The 22,101-nt window shown below is 44.8% G+C and overlaps 1 protein-coding gene across 1 annotated transcript in view; it reads left to right on the top strand.

Annotated features, from left to right (window-relative positions):
* SIK2 (salt inducible kinase 2) overlaps positions 1 to 22,101 on the top strand; it is a 79,211-nt gene that overhangs the window by 36,094 nt on the left and 21,016 nt on the right. Inside the window, exons 4-5 of the mRNA XM_056860244.1 lie at positions 10,300 to 10,461; positions 18,724 to 18,848. Of these exons, the coding sequence (XP_056716222.1) occupies positions 10,300 to 10,461; positions 18,724 to 18,848 (287 nt within the window). The remainder of the gene's footprint in view (positions 1 to 10,299; positions 10,462 to 18,723; positions 18,849 to 22,101) is intronic.

Raw genomic sequence — 22,101 nt, 5'->3', positions numbered from 1 at the left:
AAAAGTCTTAGTGACCCTAGTGGCAGTACTTCGAAAGGAAGGGATACAATTGCATTCCTATCTGGACGACCTTTTGATCTGTGTCCAGTCCAGAGAGCAGTCACTGTCGCACACCTACGGAGTGATGCAGGTGTTAAAGGAACACGGGTACATTATAAATCGGGGGGAAAGTCAGTTAGAACCCTTACAATGCATCACCCACTTAGGGGTGATCATAGACACCAACCTAGATGTCCTGGTACTCCCAGAGGACAAAATAGAAAAAATTGCTCGCAAAAGCAACAGGGTGGTGACTATAACTCCTCAGACCCGAAGAAGCCTCCTTTGGTGGACTCGACCTCCCAGTCTTCGAAAGGAAAAGTTGTTCAGCCTACCCCAGCCCATCCAGGTGTTCACGGATGCTTCACTAGAGGGTTGGAGAGCCACCGCATAGAAACACATCGTCTAGGGGTCCTGGACTTCAGCAGAAAAAGGGCTACACATCAACTTACTAGAACTCAGAGCAGTTCATCTAGCACTTCCACCACATCATATCCAAAAGATTTGTCCTCATCAGAACGGACAACGTGGCGGCAAAGGCCGACCTGAACAAACAGGGTGGGTCCAAGTCATCAACACTACACCAGGAGGCCAGCAAGACACTTACCTGGGCAGAGAAAAACCTTCTGACCATTCGAGCCAAGCATATCCAGGGCATGCAGAATGTCGAAGCAGACTGGCTGAGCTGTTGCACCATCGACGAGGGGGAGTGGTCCCTGTGCCCTCAGGTCTTTCAAATGATCCTGGACAAGCGGACCTTTTAAGCGGATATGTCCACATCGCCGCAGAACAACCAGCTCCCTCGCTTCTATTCCTGGTTCTTTCATCATCAAGCGAAACAGACAGATGCACTGCTGGCCCCCTGGCCGTTGGGCACACTCTATTCATACCCCCCTCTTCCTATATTACCGAGGATTCTCAGAAAAATTCGAGAGCAGAGGGAGACGGTGATCCTGATCGCGCCAGACTGGCCAAGAAGACTCTGGTACGCGGCACTGACATCCATGTCTATCCAGAGAGACCTTGGAGACTCCCGTGTCCATCCAGCCTCCTACAACAGGGTCCAATTGTACACCCCAGCCCTGGGTGATACAAGCTAACCATATGGGTATTGAGAGGCAACGCTTAGCGGACATCGGACTGAATGAACAAGTCATCGCAACCATTCTAGAAGCTAGAAAGCCATCAACTAGAAGAATCTATGACTATACATGGAAAGCGTTTGTCAAGTGGTGTAGACAAAAAGACGTGAACCCTTTGACCATCAATTTTCCTCAATTATTAGCATTCCTACAGGATGGCGCAAATCAGCGACTCAGGCCAGCCACTCTACGCAAACAGGTGGCTGCCATAGCCACGGTCATCCCATTCCTAGACAGCATCTCCGTATCGGGTCACCCTCAGGTCAAGGCGTTCCTTAAGGGGGTCACTCAATCAAATCCACCTGTCATCCTTAGATTCCCAACGTGGCAACTTAACATGGTTCTTACAGCCCTAACCAAGCATCCTTTCAAACCCTTGAATGAGATCCCACTTCGCTTCCTTTCTATGAAAGTGATCTTTCTCACAGCCATTATTTCGGCTAGGAGAATTTCAGAGTTGGGAGCCCTAACTTCGTAAAGATATCTGCGTGTTCCACAAAGATAAGGTGGTGCTTCGACCCGATCCCACCTTCATTCCCAAAGTGAATACACCTTTCCATAGACAACAGGAACTTCATCTCCCGTCTTTCTCGTCGAATCCTATCACTCCCAAACAAAGAGAGTGGCATTCACTAGATGTATGTCCCAATAGCCCTACGCACATCAATCTCAGAAGCCTACACGGCATGTAAATTACCAGTTCCAGAGGGCATTACTGCCCATTCCATTTGAAGCGCCGCCACCGCGGCAGCTTACAATAACAATGCAGCCATAGATGAAATTTGCAAAGCGGCCACCTGGTCCTCAATCTCCACTTTCGTTCGACATTACAAAGTTAACACCCTTGCATCTGCGGATGCGGTCTTTGGAAAAAGGGTACTCCAGCATGTCATCGAAGTGAAAGATCAATTCCCACCCGGGACCTAGCTCTTGGATGTCCCAAGCTGCAAGATGGCCTTCCCTCAGAGCGGGAATAAAGCCTTGTTTACTCACCGAGAGGGTTCCTTCTTCTCTGAGATAGAAGGCCATCTTGCCCACCCAATCAGATCTAGGGTGGCATGCTTATCAGGGACCTTAATAGTCCAAATCAATCTGCTTAAATCCGTTCTCCAGGTTCTGGAGTTAGTTAACTCAGTTCAGTATTCTTGTTACTACTGTTACCTGTTGTTATCTATGTTACCTGTTTTTTGTACTCCTGTCTCAAGTAGCTTGTTAGTAGTCAACTGGAAGCCCAGGCTATTCCCGCCCAGGAGGCAGGAAATAGAAAAATTAGTCCTGCCTCCCCTGGCAATAGGCGGTAATAACCCAAGCTGCAAGATGGCCTTCTACTTCAGAGCGGAAGTAACCCTCTCGGTGAGTAAACAAGGTTCCATTTCCTGCTGTTCTCTACCAGGAGAGCTTTTCTTACCTAAGCAAAGCTTTCTGAAGGTGCCACACTGCAAATGGGTAATTTCGGCAACTTGCCTGTACATGTGCAGTCTGTTACGGCTCCCTTGTTGTGGAGTATCCCGTCTGGGTATGTCCGAAAGCCTCCCCCCTCTTCTATCGTTCCACAGAATGTGCAAACGGAAATGTCCAGGAAGGCATTTTTATAAAGGCTGTAGAATAATGGAATGGTTCAGGAAGGCACTTTTATAAGGGAATAGGGTTGTAGTTGCATTGTTAATTGTATGCATCAGCTTGTTTTTTTACTACTTTGTAATCCATTTTCTACATTGTTTGCATGTTAGACAGTGTTTTGTTTGCATTGTTTCCTAATTCTGTAATCCTTGTCCTGTTTTACTGTTTATTGGATGTCTTCTAGTGTCTGATTGCATTGTGTTTATGTTTTATAATCTGTCTTGAGTCTCAGGGCCAAATATGTATAATACCCCCCAGCCCTGTTTCAGCTTGGGGATGGGACTGGAGGCTTGCTGGACCTGGCCACACACTGTAGATTTTTTTCCTGGCCCCAAGTTCAGAATCAGGTCTATGGTTTTTATATTACTTTGTGTGATGCCTTGAACTGGGGTCTGCAGCACTGGTACATAAATTTTCTAAATAAATGTCACATATCCACCTGCAATCCTGGGGAAATACAACCTGTCCTCTCAGCAAAGGTTCTGGTTCATGCACTGGTCATTTTCCATCATGACAATTTATCCTCTTCTGAGTGTCTCTTGCATCTCAGACCTCTGCCTTTTATCTAGAGCTCTGCTGCTGAAATCGTTCGCCTTTTATCACTCAGATCCTGCCGTGTCCCTCATTAAATTTCCACAGTGACTTTCTGTCTGCTCCTTTATCCAGCACAAATGCAGTCTTTACCTTCAGAGCCCCTCCATGAACTTGCCCCCTTTCCTTAGGCCTCTGACCTTTGCTCCTCCACTACACCACCCTCATCTGCCTGAAGACCTCCTGTTCCCTCAAACAACTGTTCTGACTTTCTCTTGTGCTTTGAATTGCATCACAGAACGTCTGCTGCATGCCACCCTTCTTCCCTCAGATCCCTCTGCAAAATTCCCTTTTTTCATGAATCCTTTCAATGCCATAAGAACATAAGAAACGGCCTGCTGTATCAGACCAAGGTCTATCAAGTCCAGCAGTCTGTTCACACAGTGGCCAACCAGGTGCCTCTAGGAAGCCCACAAGCAAGACGGCTGCAGCAGCATTATCCTGCTTGTGTTTCATAGCACCTCATATAATAGGCATGCTCCTCTGATCCTGGAGAGAATAGGTATGCATCATGACTAGTACCCATTTTGACTAGTAGCCATGGATAGCCCTATCCTCCATGAACATGTCCACTCCCCTCTTAAAGCCTTAAACCATCTTTTGCCACAGTCCCTTAGCCCTTAACCAAAAAGCCAATTCTTTCCCTCCTTGTCCTCTCCATCCTCCCATTGAATGGCAGAAACAGTCATACATACAGTACTTACAACAACAGTAGTAGCAACAATAGTCTTGTGAAATTTAAATTGTCCCTAAACCTCGGCTTTCCCGCCTCTGTATCTTTCTGGTAAATTATCCCTAACTGGTGTGCCCTTTCTCTAAATTGCACCATCTCGTATTATGTTTGAGTGAATGAAAGTTGTTACTCCACTAAAAACAGGCAGATATGCATACTCTGCAGAAATTTTGGAATGCTTTTGCATGGGTGGGGTGTAGCGAGGATTGATGTGGTGATGGAAAGAGAGAGAAGAGTTTTGAGTTGCTATCAGAATAGTTTCTTATGATTGCCATAGAGAGCCAGTCTCCACCTCTCCAGCTCCCAGGATTCCTAACAGGTATGAGCCAATGTTGCATTCATAGACTAGGTTCTAAAAAAGCTTAGTGGAGCATTATGAAATAACCCTGTCAGATTTTCCCCTACCCCAGCGAACTGAGATCCCAATCCAGTGTGGGCAAGATCACCTTAATTACTTAAACACATGAACACATGAAGCTGCCTCATACCTAATCAGACCCTTGGTCCATCAAAGTCAGTATCGTCTACTCAGACCCGCAGCGGCTGTCCAGGGTCTCAGGCAGAGGTCTTTCACTTCACCTACTTGCCTGGTCCTGTCACGGCTTGTGGCGTTAAGGGGTCTACACTCCTAGAATGTACCATTTACTAAGAAATGGAGTTATCTATTCAGCGAGACCTCACAGCCAGAAGTCAATGATAATTCCTACAAGGACTGTAGGCTTTCTATTGAGAAGTGCCAGAAAATTTATGAACAAGGGACTTCCTTTAAATAACATTTATTTCACATAAAATATATATGCATGTGAATACATATTCTCAAAACATGTCATAAAGTACAAACATTATGATTCTTTAACATGTTCAGTTATGTTAACATATGCAAGCAGTTTCATACAATCTTTATAAGCAATTTCTCTATGTAAGGTTTCCTAACCTTAAACCTTTAATACATTTCTCTTTATGAGATTCTAACTAGTATCTCTGGATTCATTCAGATTACTATAGTTACAGAATCTTGTAAAAACCTGATTAGTTTCACAGAGAGAAGATATGGTTAAATATAATGGGAAAAAGATTTGTTATAGCAAAAAGCTTCTTTATCCAAAGTACCTGAAATATAAACTATAAGTTATAGTAAATTAAGTACAACCTTATATTATTTCTAAAACCTCTCCAGCTCATATGCATAGCTGATATTTAAGATATTGCAAACCTTTTCTGTAAGGACATAGACTTTTCCCATGCTTCTATGTCTTTACCATATCTTTGATTCTCTGGTTCTTAGTTTATTTAAGAATTATAGTCCAAAGCTCATTGAGTATTTCATGCCAGTTCAGATTCATTGAAATACTGTTCTGAAGTCTATTTATCAGAGAAAGCTGAAATTAGAGCTATTTGAGCTATAGTCAATTATTACAGCTAAGTGTAGTATCTTTACCCATTGCAGTGTGCAGAGGATAAGATACTATGATCTTTATATTTAAACCATTCTATGTTTATAGATGTCTGATCACTTTCAAGATCAGGAATGCTTCATACATGCTGATGGTATGTGTATCTCTTAACAGTCAGCAATGCAGAGCTTATATATTATTTATTATGTGCAAGCTTAAGGCTGTATTAGTGTTTATATGGAAGACTCAGCTATTCTCTAGCTTGTCAATTTCAGTGAATATGTTTCCTGAACTAAGAGTCTCCATGAATAGGCTTAATAGATTTTGTATATGTTTTATGCAAGCATTTCATATGTGCCTTAAGCTTCATTACAGAGAAAAGAGATTCTCCTTTTCTCCCAGGAACATCTCTTGCCTCTTATTCTGAGTACAGAAGCCTCCCCTATTATGTTGGGGGAGCCTCTGACTCCTTTCTTCCCTGTTTCTGGTTCTAAGAACTGTATGGACCAGTTCTGTAGTTTGGGTTTCACAACTTCCATGTTGTGAAATGGTATAGTTTCATATCACGCAAGACATGAAATGATAGAATATAATGGAAATGAGTTATGGCCAGACAGACTTGCTGCCCTCTCTGTAACTCACTTCATGTGTCTCACGCAAGAGACAAGTATAGAGAGTGAGGTCGGTCAGCGTCAGCCAACTTCCATCAACTCTCTGCTTTCCTAGTTTAACATCTTAGGAGGATGTCCAGGAGATCTAGCAGCCAGACAGCATTCAGCTGTCCTCTACCAGTCCTCCCTCCTTTTGGCCGTTTGAGGCTTCCTTATATCCTCTCAGATCAGTGGTTATCTGAGCTGAGTCAGGAATCTTCAGGCCTCTGTCATGGATCCAAATCAGGATCCATGGCAGTATCATTTTCACTCATTTATGGGGAAAATATTAAGTCACCAGGTTTACAAGTGCAAAATCCCCAGTACAAGGTTTATTGTACTGCTGCACTGTCTTATCGGACAGCGGCATAATTCCGTCCGACAGTGGCATAATTCCGTCCTTTACACTGTATCTTAGAGCAGAGACGAAAAAACCCCAAAACAGAGATGACCTTCCATTCTATGCCTGGAAAAGCACCTCAGATAAGCAAATGCCGACTTTTCAGACTTAACTATCAAGCAGGCAGCATGAAGTGCCTTTAACCTTGTAGCCGTGTAGTTATTTCAAAACAGCTATAAGTGGCATAACGTTTACCCCACATTACTGCATTAGGTCCCAAGGAATGCTTTTTATTATTTAGATCCAGAGGAAAACCATATGCTCAAGCCAATTATTGCCACGGGCTGCGACAGTCCCTTTAACTGGAGATGCCGGGGATGGAACCTGGGATCCTCTGCATTCCAAGCAGATGCTCTATCACTGAGCCACAGCCCCTCCCCTAAGTACACACCAGCAAAATACTCTAATTGGAGTCTCAAGTATAAAATTCCACTTTCCTGTCATAATTCACCAGCCATTTACTGTGAGATAGACAGAATTCTGTCCAGAATGGTCTAGCGGCCAGGGAGTTGGACTAAGATCTGGGAGACCCAGGTTCAAATACCTACTCCACCATGGAGATCCAGCATGGTGTAGTAGTTAAGAGTGGTAGTTTGGAGCGGTGGACTCTGATCTGGAGAACCGGGTTTGATTCCCCACTCCTCCACACGAAGGCAGCTGGATGACCTCTCTGAACTCTCTCAGCCCCACCTACCTCACAGGGTATCTGTTGTGGGGAGGTGAAGGTGATTGTAAGCCGGTTTGAGTCTCCCTTAAGTGGTAGAGAAAGTCAGCATATAAAAACCAACTCTTCTTCATGGAAGCTTTCTGGGTGACCTTGGGTCAGTCACACACACTCAGCCAAACTTACCTCACAAGGTTGTTGTGAGGATAAAATGGAGAACAGCATGATATAAGCCAACAGGGTCCCTGTTGTGGAGAAAGGTGGGGAGTAAATAGAGTCCAGGGTGTTTGGTCTGTAGCAAATAACAGTGGTGGACTGCAGCCTTTCCCCCTTGCAGTTCTTCGCCAGCCAAGTTCTTGTTCAGTTGCACAAACAAACAGCTAAACTGGTTAAATTAAATTTGTTCTTAGCAAATTTTGTGTGTCTGAAAACAGCGCCACCAACATATTGTCAGGAGAAAATGTTTGGCAATGTTTGCACCTTCCCTTGGCTGACTAAGCTTCACAAAGCGAGCTCCAAGATGTAAAACGTTTCCTTTCCAGCTCCTCGCACACTCTAGCAACATGCAGACTACAGCCTTACTCCCTCGTCTTACGCTTCTTAAAGTGTTTCAGTCCTAATATAGAAATTGTTACGGCTGTGCTCATCACCTGGTGAAGTTACAAGGAATTTGAGGATTAATGGTATAGTAAAAGGTTAATACAACTGCAGCTTGGAGAGATGCATTAAGAACACAAGGCAGAAAGTATAGTTTCCATTTGTTTTTGCATAATGGCAGGCAGACGTCGAACAATGATTGAGAGGAAATGGAGGTTCGATAACTTATATCACTGAAAATTAACATAAGAACATTAGAAAGGCCCTGCTGGATCAGACCAAGGCCCATCAAGTCCAGCAGTCTGTTCACACAGTAGCCAATCAGGTGCCTCTAGGAAGCCCACAAAAAAGACAACTGCAGCAGCGTTATCCTGCCTGGGTTCCACAGCACCTCATATGAAGGAGGGAAGAAGGGCAGTCCAACATGGGACCATCAAAGTTCTGAAGTTCACCTGCAGGCATGCCTTCTTCCTGTTTTATTTTTTCAAGCATTGGGATACCCAAGCAAGGGCATTCGAATAATCAGGGGTCAGCCTTTGGGGGATGGGGTGTAGGATACTTTTGGCATCTTTGGGAAAGGTGAGATACAAATGTCCTAAATAAACTGCAGTTATACAGAATGTGAAGGCTTAATCTTGATGGGTAGGAAGAGCCATTATTTAACATTCGCTGCTTATTCCCTCACTCCGTAGTACTGAGGTGGCGGGGAGGGGGGTGAGACAGAAGTGCCTGGTGCCTGTGAATTTGCAGTATTTTTTTTCACCCTTCCTGTGGACCATAACAAATGTCCCTTATTTCAGAACCCTGAAACTGGAGAAAGAATGTACCAGATTGCTGTCATGCTGTGTGTTTCATTTTTTTTCTTGGCAACCAATCTGGCTGTGTGTTGCTTTTCAGACTTTTGTTAGAAATGGCAAACTTGTTCAGCAGTCAGCCTGCGTGGTACAGGGTGAGCCCCAAATGGGCCCCAGGGGAAAAAGAAGACCACACCTTCAGGTCACACTAGTAAACAGGCAGTACAGAATGTACCATGAGGTGAGGGTGAAAAGTTCCGTCACCAGATGATGAAGAATCAACAGGATTTTTATTTATTTTTTGCTAATGGCAAAGCCGCAAAGACTGCCTGCCATCAGAACAAGAATGTGGAGTGTTTCCTCTTATGACTAAGAGTGGCATCCTAAGCAGAGTTAACTCTTCCAAGTCCGTGGAAGCCATTGGGAGTAGGATGGCACTACAGGCCTGAAGCAGAAAATGTTTTACATGGCACAATAGAATGTGTCTTCACCAGTTAATCTGGGTCAACATCATATGCTTTTTAAGTTCCAACTTGGTCTCGCTGTGTTGATTTTTAAAAAATACATAACAGGGCCACCAGGGGGTAGGGTAAATGTTTCTGCAAACTTTGGGGACCCCCGCGTATGCAGAAAAATGAAATAAAAAGGGTTAACGTCCTCAACGGTTTGCAGCATCTGCACAAATTTTCAACTCCCCCCCCCTTTAAAAATAGGCTTTAGCTGGCAGATATATGATTAGGGTTGGGGGGGAAGCATGTGACCAAGAGAAGAAAAGTGGGCCTCAGGGTGGTTGCGCAGGGGAAGGTGAATGACCAGGTTGGGAGGGGGGGTTGGGTTTTGGAGGGGGTGGAAGAAAGCTTGCAATCAGGAGGGTTCCAACCCTCCTGAACCCCATGAGTTCTTGCAGATCCCCTTTTTGTCAGCAACTAATATTCACCTACTATTCCCATTTGTGAAAAGAAACAAGCCTTTTCTGAACAAACATTGAAGAAGAAGAGGAGCTGGTTTTTATATGCCGACTTTCTCTACCACTTAAGGAAGACTCAAACCGGCTTACAATCACCTTCCCTTCCCCTCCCCTCAACAGACACCCTGTGAGGGAGGTGGGGCTGAGAGAGTTCTGAGAGAGCTGTGATTAGCCCAAGGTCATCCAGCTGGCTTCATGCAGAGGAGCTGGGAATCACACCTGGTTCTCCAGATCAGAGTCCACTGCTTTTAACCACTGTGCCACGCTGGCTATGCCTCTTCTCTTGCCACTGCTACCAGCAACAGCACCTGGGGATTATTCTATCTCTGCTGGATTGAGAGAAGCCCTGCCCCATGGGACACAAACATCTGGAGCTGGTGTTATTTCACCATCCCCCAATTTGTCTTATTTTGTAGTCAGTGAAGGGAAGAGATCCAGAGCTGACGCCACCTGTGCTTGGTGAGAGGTGATTGGTCTGTGTTGTCTGCCTGTCAGAAACTTTGGCGGTTGTCCATACTCCAGCCAGCTTCCCAACCTGCCGCTAAAATGTAAATCTTAAAACAGCAATGCATAAAAAAATACAAAGGATTAAAAGTATTAGTATCAGAGATGCCTTGTTTGCATTTTTGTAAGCTGCTTTGAGTCTGTCTGAGGGTATGGAGGCTTTCTTTGGGACTGACTCTTCAAAACCTGTGTTTGTTTCCCCAGATTACCTTGCCAACCATGGGCGGTTGAGTGAGTCTGAGGCGAGGCGCAAGTTCTGGCAAATCCTCTCTGCCGTTGAATACTGTCACAGCCGGAAGATTGTCCACCGTGACCTCAAAGCTGAAAACCTTTTGCTTGATAGCAACATGAATATCAAAATAGCAGGTAGCCGGATCCTTTCTCCCCACCCCCACTCCTTTGTACAGCCGCCTGTGGTGTAAATCCTTTTCTCTTCCAAATGACCTTTGTTAATTCCCTGTGGCAACCCAAGGGGGAAGTGGAAAGGCAGAAAGGCTTGCCTGCCGGCTCCCTTTGCATTGTGGGTGATGTAGGATGTTGCCACTAAATTTGTGCCAAAAATAGCCCTTTCACTCTCTGGGAAAATGGCAGTAATTTGTAGAGTTTCTTATTAATTTTTTTTTGTAGTGTCATGACAACTCACTAGCACAGCCAGATGTGCAGGTTACAATCAGATTAATCAAATAACTCTTCAGTACAAGAAAAAGCTCAAAATGGAAACTTTCTGGGTTATTTCAGCATGCTTGATTTAATTTTAATTACAAATTTAGACACAGCAGATGTTTCTTGCAATAGGATAATTTTCTCTTGCCTCCTTGTAATGCCAAGACTCCTTGGATTGCCAGACCAGAATTTCAACAACGAGGGACGCTGTAGAGCAGAATACTTTGGCGCTTCTATAGTGCTTTGGAATTCTTGGAATAAAAGATGTCTGACAACTTTTCCAGATGGTATTTAGTTTTAAGGCAGAGGGGAAGAATGAGTTGTCTAAGACTTCTTAGCATTAGTTATGTAGGGAGAGCAGGCGCAGCAGAAAGAGCAGCTGCACCAAGAAGAAAGTGTGAAGTTAAGTGAACTTTTCATAATTAAATTCTGTGAAATTTAGTCACTTTGCAAGATGCACAGTGCTAGCATCTAGCACTAAATCCTGCAGATGGAAGAAAGATCACTCTAATCCATACTCTTAACCTCTTCTGCATTGTGTGTGTGTGTGTGTGGTAAGTGCCGTCAAGTTGCTTCCAACTCATGGCGACCCTATGAATCAGTGTCCTCCAAAACGTCCTATCCTTAGCAGCCTTGCTCAGGTCTTACAAACTGAGGGTGGTGGCTTCCTTTTATCAGTCAATCCATACACACAAATGTGGCAGAGTCCAGGGAGGTAGGGACTTCCTGCTTTTTTAAGGACCTGCTTGCGTCTGCTAGTGGAGTTCTCTTTACATCTCCTTCGAACTTCCATGCCCAGAAATGCTTTGCAGTACATTTTGGGCAAGCAAATGAACTTTTAGCAATAGTTTTAGCAATAACTTTTAGTGAAATATGAACACGAACTAAACTTTGAAACACTAATCTTAATAGTAAAAGTTTTTAGGAGAGGTGGCAACTCTCTGCACTAATGGGTGGTTAAAGGGCTATCAGAAAGAGATTTTTTGAAGGGAAAGCAGACTAGTTGGTATTTTGTCCTACTTCTGAAGGAAATGGATTACTCACTTACAAAGAGTAGTCTGTGGAATATTTTATAATAGAACATTTGGTTGAATCATGCTGATTTTTCCCTTTCCCGTTACAAGTGGAAGTTTGCATAGTAAAGCAGAAGTCAGGAAAAGGGGAAGTGTTAAGTTCCTTTTGTGTGGTTGGTACTTAACGCTATCTAGTTTACTGTGCTAGGAAAAGTTCAGATAGGTCCAGATCTCCTTTTGAGAACTTTTTGTGGCTGTAAAGAAAAAACTGAAAAATTACAGAAGGAAAATGTGTATTGAGCAATGCTATGCATTTGGCACTTGGTGTTGGTGGCATGAGCTCCACCCTAGAAAAGTCTGCAGCAGCATTAGATTATTAATCGCTTGGGGTCCTCCTAGTGCCATTATCTCGAAGACACCTCAGAGTACCTTGAGAATTAAGTTGGTGTAATTTCTCTGGCAGTTCCTGAGACAGCTTCATGTGTTCCGTGATGGTGTTCATGCTCAATTTTTCCTGCAGTGTGTTAGCATGAGTGGCGCTCCCTCTGCTTTGGAGCAACCCAGCTTAGATGGATTTCTAAAGCTTTGCTGGTCTTTATATCCTCCAAGGTGTCTTCACCATTGACACGAACAACACAGAATCAAATAATTAGGACCTGATATCCTGAAGGCTTCCTAGGTTGTTCTGAGGTTATATTGCATTTCCGACAGTGGCTAGCCAGAGATTTCCCGGAGCCCATAAGAAAGGCACAAGTACAGTAGTCCTTTGCAACTGGTATTTAAAGTCTTGGGGCCAGGGCCTTCACGTGATGGAGCTACACTTTAGGGATTTTCTCCCCTTTAAAGTTCACTTATCACCTTTTCGTGTGTATATAGGCTCCAGATGAAGCTGTATTGTTTTGTGTATTCGTGCTGTTGCTGAATTTTAAGTGACTGCAACCTTCACTCTAGATTCTCTTCAGATCGTATAAATAATTTGCCTTTTATTTTCTTGGTTTTTAAAAGATTTATCCTTCATTTGTGAGGCCAGTATTCTAGCGGCTGACATTTTTATTTTTAATAGTAGCTTTTGTGTTACTTTTAATGCATTTTGTGGTTGTCATTTTAACATTTATTGTAAGCCATTGTGAATATCAGAAAAAGTAGGATATAAATATTTGGAATAAATAAAATGCACAGTGCTGAGGCATATTTTATATTTATTTGTTTGTTTATTATTCATTCTTCTACCCCGCCCTCGCCCCAGCCAAGGCCAGCCTCAGGGCAGCTCACAACCAACCACAATAATTCAATAATATACTAAAATAATTAAAATCACAAAAGTATCTAAAATCAATAAGATTCCTATTCCAGTTAACATAATAAATAGAACAAGTGGCGCTTACTTGTGGCATAAGACCACTGCAGGGCATGTGAAAAGCCAGAGCCCCCCAATATATCAGTTTGTAATAACTTGAGGGAGGAGAAGGATAGGGAGGCCAGCATAGATGACATCCTCCCCCCCCCCAACTTCCCCAGGCCTTCTGTTTGAAGATTTGCACTTGGCAGGGCAATAAGGGTGGCACAAGGTTGGGTATTTCTGAAGCTGGCATGAATGTCTACTTCTGGGGTGCAATTTCTCCTGGTTGTTGAAGCAACAGGAAGAAAGGGTCTGGCTAATGCTTTTTGTCAGGCTCCAGACTCCTTGTGAGAGAACGCAGCCCTGTTGAGTGCTCGCCTAGTTGCCTTCTGGTTAGATTTTGCAGATTTTTGAGGGTCTGATGAAGGTCACTGTTAATAGTTCCCTATTGAGTGTGCTGTCTAAGTGACAAGGCATCACACTTGGGCTCTGGCGAGAAAGGAAAGAAGCAGAGCCGGCTTTTCTTTGTAACTGTAGCAGCTATGAGCCTAAATAGATGCTTTTGTCCATTCTCAGCCCATTCCTTCAAGCGCTCTGTTGCCTGTATCCTCTATAAATGCCAGGAGCATTAACCCCGGCAGAGCAGTTTGAAGATCAGCCGGGGTGCTCGGTGATCTGGTTGCAGTTAGGTCGTGCAAAGGAAAGCAGGAGACCGCTATTTTGAAAGGAAGGCCTGCTAGCCTTTTCCGCCAGTGGACAGTATTAACATGCATTGACGTCAGAGCTGGGTGATCAGTGATCAGTATTCAGTACCTGGAGTGGGTCAGGTTTGTTTCTGTCGCACCTGTACTCTTTCCCTTTATCTGCACAGTCGCTGTCTTGCTCACGTTACCAAACAACAACAGATCCCCAAAGCTTCCCTCTGAAGCTAAGGAACTTGCCTTGTGTTAAACTGATTCCCCTTTTAAACGCATTTTCCCTTTTCCGCAAAAGGCTTTTCAGGGGTGAGAACTTGAGACGCTCTGGTTTTAAATAGAAGGGCGCATTTTGAAGGCAGACGGGTGCCGCTTCTTCGTCTTGCAAGTGAAACTTTGCTCAGTTTTGTTCTCTTTCATGGACTGCTTAGAAGTTTGAGAAATCAACACCATAGGGGGAGGGCTGGTTTTCATTATGAACACGAAAGACAAGGTTCAGGAACGAACGTATACGTAGCCAGCTGCAAAATTGAGTGTGATTGCATTTCTGATGTGCCCATGCAGGTGAAAATGCCTGCTGACATTTGCTGGATTTCAGTTACGTTCATGCAAATTAAACTTTAGGGGAAGGGACACGGTTTCTTATTAGTGATGTGCTGCATCCCAGGAACATGAAATCATGAAGTTGCAGTAGATCACCCTCAATCTTGGTTGTAGAAGCGTGGAGGAAGGTGGGGCCTCTCTAAGGCAGTCCAGGGATGGAGTGCTAGACGTACAACTCTGGCTGGCAGGAGATACTCTCAGAGTCATTGTTTTCCCACTCCTGCCCATGAAGCCAGCTGGGTGACCTTGGGCTAGTCACAGCTCTCTCAGCCCCACCTCCCTCACAGGGTGTCTGTTGTGGGGAGGGGAAGGGAAGGTGATTGTAAGCAGGTTTGATTCTTCCTTAAGTGGTAGAGAAAGTCGGCATATAAAAACCAACTCTTCTTCTCCTTCTCCAGATGTGTACCTTTTAGCAACAATTCTGAAGAGGGAGTTTTAGCAGGTGCAGCTTGCTATGGGAGGGTGAGAGAGGATACCCCTTTCAAAATCCCCTTGTCTACTAAATCGTCATGGCTCTGAGTACTGGCAGTTTCTTGCTAGCTTATCCAACTCCTCCCTGCACTACAACTTACAGCCCCCCAGTTCGCATTGCCCTATAAGAGGAGGGAGGTCACCTTCATAGATCCACGTAGGTCCAAGATGAAGACCCAATCCTTCCAAGCCCTCCTGCTGGAACGGAGGCGAGCTCAGGAAGTGGGAATTTATTGCCAGAATTCCTTTCCCTCCTCAGGCTGAAGAAGAGGGGCCAAGACAGAGCCCATTTGCTAATACATTAGTGTAAAAGAATCACACATTCAGATACGTTGACACTTGGAAAGTTCTTTTGTTGGAATTTGACACGTAGCGTTGCCTAACAGGCGTCCCCTGACTGCGCAAGCTTCTGTAATTTTACCTTAGCAAAAGTATCCTGGATCTGATTGGGAAATTTCCCAAGGACAACACTTTCAGAAGATTTGTTAGTTCACACTTGAACTGCCGTTGCCTGTCTGCAAGTTGGGGGATGGAAATGTATTGAAATCTCTGCCAGTAGGGCAGATTTTAAGGGAATTGTAGGGAAAGACTTGATACCTGCACGGAAGTCAAGGGGGAAAGAAATCGCTTTGCCTCTTCCAGGGCTTGCTTATATAACGTGCTGAAAAGCTGTCTAGAGAGCCATAACAGTCTGTCCGTCAGCAACAAAAACTTAGCTGAAGTCAGGTCACTGTTTAACGCTGCAGTTCCTGTATGAGGATGGGGGAAAGCTGAGACAAAGGAAGTGAGATGTGAGCAGCAGTCCTGTGTTGATGTAAAATGAGAACACCGTTGTTTCTTCTTAGAACTACGATCACTTCAAGATGGTTAAGAGTGGTGGTTTGGAGTGGTGGACTCTGATCTGGAGAACCGGGTTTGATTCCCCACTCCTCCACATTTGCTGCAGAGGTTCGCCTGGCTAACTGGATTTATTTCCCCACACCTCCACATGAAGCCAGCTGGGTGACCTTGGGCAAGTCACAGCTCTCTCCGCCCCACGTACCTCACAGGGTGTCTGTTGTGGGGAGGGGAAGGGAAGGTGGTTGAAGGCTGGTTTGATTCTTCCTCAAGTGGTAGAGAAAGTCAGCATATAAAAAACGAACTCTTCTTCTTCTGGTTACTTGTTTAAATTCCAGGTCCTTGTACAGGCTGCATTTTGACCTCGGAATCAAGAAAGGAAGTCAGAACTGCAGATAATGAACCAGGAACTCATTTCAGGTTTCTTTTTTGTAGCATAAAGTCATGTGAGGTGAACCTGGGAGTCCCTTCTTCAACGTATTAGCATAGCATGGGGCTCAGCATGCCACCACTGGGGCAAAGGGAAGCCTCCGCAATGGCCTGTTCACTGTCTTCTGATTGCAGTGTTTGTCAGTTCTGCTATCTGCTGATCAGTGCCACATGGCACTCACATGCTTCTGAACTATACAGATGGGAGTTGCAGCTAAGCCAACAACTCTGTTTCCAAATGTCTAGGAGGCTGAGTTTCATAAGGTTCCTCAAACCCTGCAAAGGGCTTGCCTTGTTAAGGTGATGTATTCTCAGTAAAAGCACGGCTGGAAACCGGTGTTGTGTAGAAGAGTAGTCAGGGCAGTTGCTTAGGAGGGCCATTAAGTGGTAGCTGAGCCCCATGCTATGCTAATAGGATGCATGAATGAGACCATGCAGAACAGGTCTTATTTCACCAGGGCTGTGCCAAAGATGTATGTTAGACTCTTGACAGCTGCATTTGACAAAACGAAGTGCCAAGCAAATCGGAAACATGTGCTGGTGTGTCTCCCGAAGGTTTTAAAAGAAAGGATATGGAAATGGTTCGAATCAGTGCCCCAGTGCTCCTTTGTTTCAACCCTCTTGCTAGCTGTGGAGGTGACATTAAGCTATAAAGGAGTGCTAACGGGCTTTTGTTTTCTCTCCATGGTACCCTCTTCCCCAAGCTACTTAATTGTTCCCCTCCCCTCTGCTTTTGAGCTATAAGCTATGGCCTTTGAGCTCTGTTTTCTGTGCAGGTGACATTTGAGCAGCTGGAAGGTGCTAGAGGTCAGGGCGCCTTCAGTCATTTCTTGAGAGCAGGTGTGCAGAAATGGCTCGCTAGGGTTGAAGGTTGAGAACTGATCAGGGTGGGCATGTGATTGAAGTTTCCTGATTGAAGAAGAAGAGTTGGTTTTTAAATGCCGACTTTGTATTCCCAGTGATGTATTAAGAGTTTGAAAATGTTATAAAAAATACTGTTTACACTTTCTATGGATTCCCACCGATGTATTAAGAGTTTGAAAACGTTATAAAAAATACTGTTCGCACTTTGGCCCCTTTAGCTGTGAAGACGTCTTCCAACCATTTATAAGCCATGGTATCCAAAAACCCTTTTAAAGCGATGTTTTTTATAACATTTTCAAACTCTTAATACATCGCTGGGAATACAAAGTGCGGTAATCCCCTTTCTTTACCACTTAAGGGAGGATCAAACTGGCTTACAATCGCCTTCCCTTCCCCTCCCCACAACAGACACCCTGTGAGGTAGGTGGGACTGAGAGAGCTCTAAGAGAGCTGTGACTACCCCAAGGTCACCCAGCTGGCTTCATGTGTAGGAATGGAGAAACAAATCCAGTTCACCTGATTAGCGTCCGCCGCTCATGTGGAGGAGTGGGGAATCGAACCCGGTTCTCCAGATCAGAGTCCACTGCTCCAAACCACCACTATTAACCACTACACCATGCTGGCTCTTGAGGATGTTGAATCCATGTACAGCAGACATATAAAGTTAAGTATCCCATGAAAAGTGTTCTGAAGGATGCAGAACAAGAAACCGGATTATAGCTGTTCAGAATTCCTGAAGTCAGGGCTAAAACAATATTTCAAATTCTGTGGTGCCATCAAAGGCATCGCTGAATTTTCCGGTGCTCCTCATAGGATCAAAACAAGTACCCATTGAGAGTAGTGTGTGAATGGAATACTAATGCCCTTGTTTGTAAGACAGCTTCGTTTGGGAAAAATGGAAAATCCAGAGTGACCAAAACACATGTGCATGGTGACTTAATCGTACTCAGGACTAACAGTTACACAGTCTTCCAGCGCAGAGTGGAGACCTGGGAGCTACGACAGCAACCAAAACCCAGCCATTGTTCCCCTGAGTGTTGGACGGGGTGGTGGTGGAAAGTGCTGCCAAGTCGCAGCCAACTTACGGTGACCCCTCATGGGGTTTTCAAGGCAAGAGACGTTCAGAGGTGTTTTGCTGTTGCCTGCCTCTGCGTAGCAGCCCTGGTGTTCCTTCGTGGTCTCCCTTCCAAGTACTGACCGGGGCCGGCCCTGCTTAGCTTATGAGAACTGACAAGATCGGGCCAGCCTGGGCCATCCAAGTCTTAGCAGAAATGAACAGAGATGGTTTGCCGTTGCCTGCCTCTACATAGCAGCCTTGGGCTTCCTTTGATGGTCTCCTATCCAAGTAATAACCAGGGCCGACCCTGCTTAGCTTCTGAGATCTGAAGACATCGGACTAGGCTGGGCCATCCAGATTAGGGCGAAGAAATGAGTACCCTTCCTAAAATGGTCTATAGCAGGAAGGAGGGAGATACGACATGTCTTTCTGGTTTACATTACACGGCATTCCATATGAAGCTTTGTACGATTCTCTGGATGATTTGGTAAATACACTTAAGGAGATTTTGGTCTTAGTATGTGTGTGTCTAGGCCCAATTTCATTTCATTGCTTACCGTTAAATTGTTGACCAGCAATGAATAATATGAGCCTGGGTTTAAAAATAAAAGAAAGCCATTGGTGAGTGTGTGTTTGTTCCCTTTTCCTCCTCAACAGATTTTGGGTTTGGAAATTTCTACAAAAGTGGTGAGCCTTTGACGACATGGTGTGGAAGCCCCCCGTATGCCGCCCCCGAAGTCTTTGAAGGTCAACAGTATGAGGGTCCACAGCTGGATATTTGGGTATCTCAATTTTTATTATGTAAACTGTATTTTAGAAACTGCTAACCTGTGGTTGTGTTTTTCCGCCCTTTTACCAGTAAAGTCGCTCTTGATTCTTCAGACATGTCACAGTGTCCCGTAGCTATGAGATGGGGAACTGGAAACATTCCTTTAAAATCACTACCTTTTGTAAGATGGGAAGTAATTTGGCTTATCCTCTCCCCCGAATTCATGCTCGTGTGTGCTCAGATGCTGTGGCTTAGTGTGTTGATTCCCTCTACTTTCTTGGGAGTGCAAACCAAAGTTAGGATCCTGAATTCTTCGCAAAGCCATAGGGGTTGTCTGAGTCATCAGTCCATGGCTTGTTCTCTGCCCTCTTTCCCTCTGAGTTGAGGGAACAGGCTGTTTGCCTGGAACCATTCTGCTGCAGGCAAGTTCCATGTGGCTCAACCGGAATGTGTGGTGTGTTTGCTTCATGTTACTCTAATGGGAAAGGACATGCAGGCTGGCCAAAAAATCTCACATGGTGCTTTCAGGAGACAAAATGTGCTGAGCCAGGGTCCTTGAACTCTTCAGTGCGCTGTCAGACGCAATGCTTTTCATGTCTCTTTTTTTATAGTTGGATTTTAATGTCACCTGGTATTAGCAAAGCATCCTCAGCATGAACACGTGAAGCTGCTTTATAATGAATCAGACCCTTGGTCCATCAAAGTCAGTATTGCCTACTCTGGTCGGCAGTGGCTCTCCAGGGTCTCAGGCAGAGGTCTTTCACATCACCTATTTGCCTAGTCCCTTTAACTGGAGATGCCGGGGATTGAACCTGGGACCCTCTACATGCCAAGCAGATGCTCTACCACTGAGCCACAGCCCCTCCCTGTGGTTTTGCTGTCTGCCATGGGAAGAAAGCTGATAGGAAGAAAATAGATACCTTTGAAATGTGGTGTTGGAGGAGAGTGTTACGGATAACCCTGGACTGCCAAAAAAACAAATCAGTGGGTTATAGTTCAAATCAAGCCTGAACTGACCCTAGAAGCTAAAATGACTAAACTGAGGCTATCGTATTTTGGTCACATCATGAGACGACAAGAGTCACTGGAAAAAACAGTCATGCTAGGAAAAGTTGAGGGCAGCAGGAAAAGAGGAAGACCCAACAAGAGATGGACTGACTCAATAAAGGAAGCCACAGCCCTCAATTTGCAAGATCTGAGCAAGGCTGTCAAAGATAGGACATTTAGGAGGACTTTCATTCATGGGGTCGCCATGAGTCGGAGGCAACTTGATGGCACTTAACACACACACACACACATGGGATTGGGTTTTCAGACCTGCCAGGCTGAACATCTCACAGGTATATCTCTCGGTAGTTTCTGGCAATAGTTTCCAGTCGCAGGAGCGCATGCACCGATGAGGAAACCTCTAATGCAGGGGTGTCGAACTCATTTGTGAGGAGGGCCGGATTGAACATCGATGTCTCTTGGTCGGGCCGAAGATGGGTGGCCTCCGTGTGTGTGTGTGGGGGGGGGAGTCCCCATTGGAAAGCTTCCCCCGTCACGAAGGCCAGGTCTACCCATTGGTTTCTATAGAAACCAATGGGTAGAACTGGCCTTTATGGGAGTCTCAGTCGGGAGGCCAGGTCTACTGCCATGCAAACCAATGGGTAGACCTGGCCTCCGGATGGAGATGGGTTTTTTCCCCCCCACGGAGGCCAGGTCTACCCATTGGTTTGCATGGCAGTAGACCTGGCCTCCCGACTGAGACCCCCCCCCCCAGACCATGTCTACCCATTGGTTTCTATGCGCATAGAAACCAAATGCTTGTTTAACAAATAAACACTCCTCAAGAAGAATACCTCTTTAATGAGGAAGCCATTTACCACCCCATTGCACCTGCTGTCCTTTAATTTTAAAACAAACTTGGTATCACACCACGAACACGCCCAAGGATTTACCGCATTGAATACTCTTGTGAGGTTGTGCCAGAACAACTGCAGAGCGCCGGGGAAATATTTCTGAAATTATTTTCTGACTTGCTGCATTGCTAACAAAAATATCTTTCAAAACCAGAGAAGTACTTGCATTGAAATGTAAAGTTGTTGGGGGTTTTTAAGGTCACGTTTTTGTTTTACAAAACTAACCCTTGTTCCAGGTGTGGGGGAGGGCAGATCTGTATGTTTTTTCTTCCTACAGCAATTAATAAGGGCCAGTACAATTACATTTATTGCAGTTCCAAGTTTGAGTGTTTTTTGGCTTCCCATGAGACTTTTTTGTTCTGTCCATGCAAGGTTATGTCTCTGTAGCATTAAGTTTTGGGGCAGATTTTCCAAAACTTCCACTTGATACTGCTAGATTATATACATGCTAGTTCAAATGTGAGCTTGGCAGTTGGCTCACTGGTGATACTTAGCCTTGTGAGGGGAGGGGAACAGACGTCTTATGTAATAACGCCAACAGGCTTTGCATCCAACTAGAATCTGAGGCTGTTATCCTGACCTTGAGAGGGATTTCTTCCCTTAAGCTTTTACAAGTTGGGAGCAAGAGAGCATCAAACTTAAGTATTCTGAGCAGCGAGAATTCAAGAAAGCTTTGGGTGGGATTTGGGCTGGGATTAGGAATACTTTGTGCTTCTGTTATATTTCATTGAATGAAGCTTGTTCTCCAGGCCAGTCTCCCTTATCAATCTAACCCAGGGTCCTACGGAGCTGCAGAAAAATTTGTAGGGTTTATCTGCTTAGATGGAATACGCCTGTACTCATAGACAATATGGTACGGCTGCTATTTGTAGATTCTTCAGGATCCAGAAAGAAGGGCCGCAGCGCACATGCATGTTTCAGGTAGTGTGCCACCAGCCTATCCGCTTGTAGTTAGAGACAGAGCTGGATAGGTAAAAGCTCTGTCCTCTTTCCACATATCTCGCCGCACACATGCACATGCTAGAGTTGTTGGCTGGGAGGAAGACAAGCTTAGTTTAAGTAAAGGAGAGTGCATGCATTCACAAGTGTGTGTGTGTGTGTTAAGTGCCATCAAGTCGCTTCTGACTCACGGCGACCCTATGAATCAGTGTCCTCCAAAACGTCCTATCCTTAATAGCCTTGCTCAGATCTTGCAAATTGAGGGCCGTGGCTTCCTTTATAGAGTCAATCCATCTCTTGTTGGGTCTTACTCTTTTCCTGCTGCCTCCCAATTTTCCTAGCATGATTGTCTTTTCCAGTGACTCTTGTCTTCTCATAATGTGACCAAAGTACGACAGCCTCAGTTTAGTCATTTTTGCTTCCAGG

This window comes from Euleptes europaea, chromosome 14 (assembly GCF_029931775.1).
Source record: "Euleptes europaea isolate rEulEur1 chromosome 14, rEulEur1.hap1, whole genome shotgun sequence".
Lineage (NCBI taxonomy): Eukaryota > Metazoa > Chordata > Lepidosauria > Squamata > Sphaerodactylidae > Euleptes > Euleptes europaea.
Note: the sequence above shows the minus strand (reverse complement) of the source record. Positions and strands in the feature narration are given on the sequence as shown.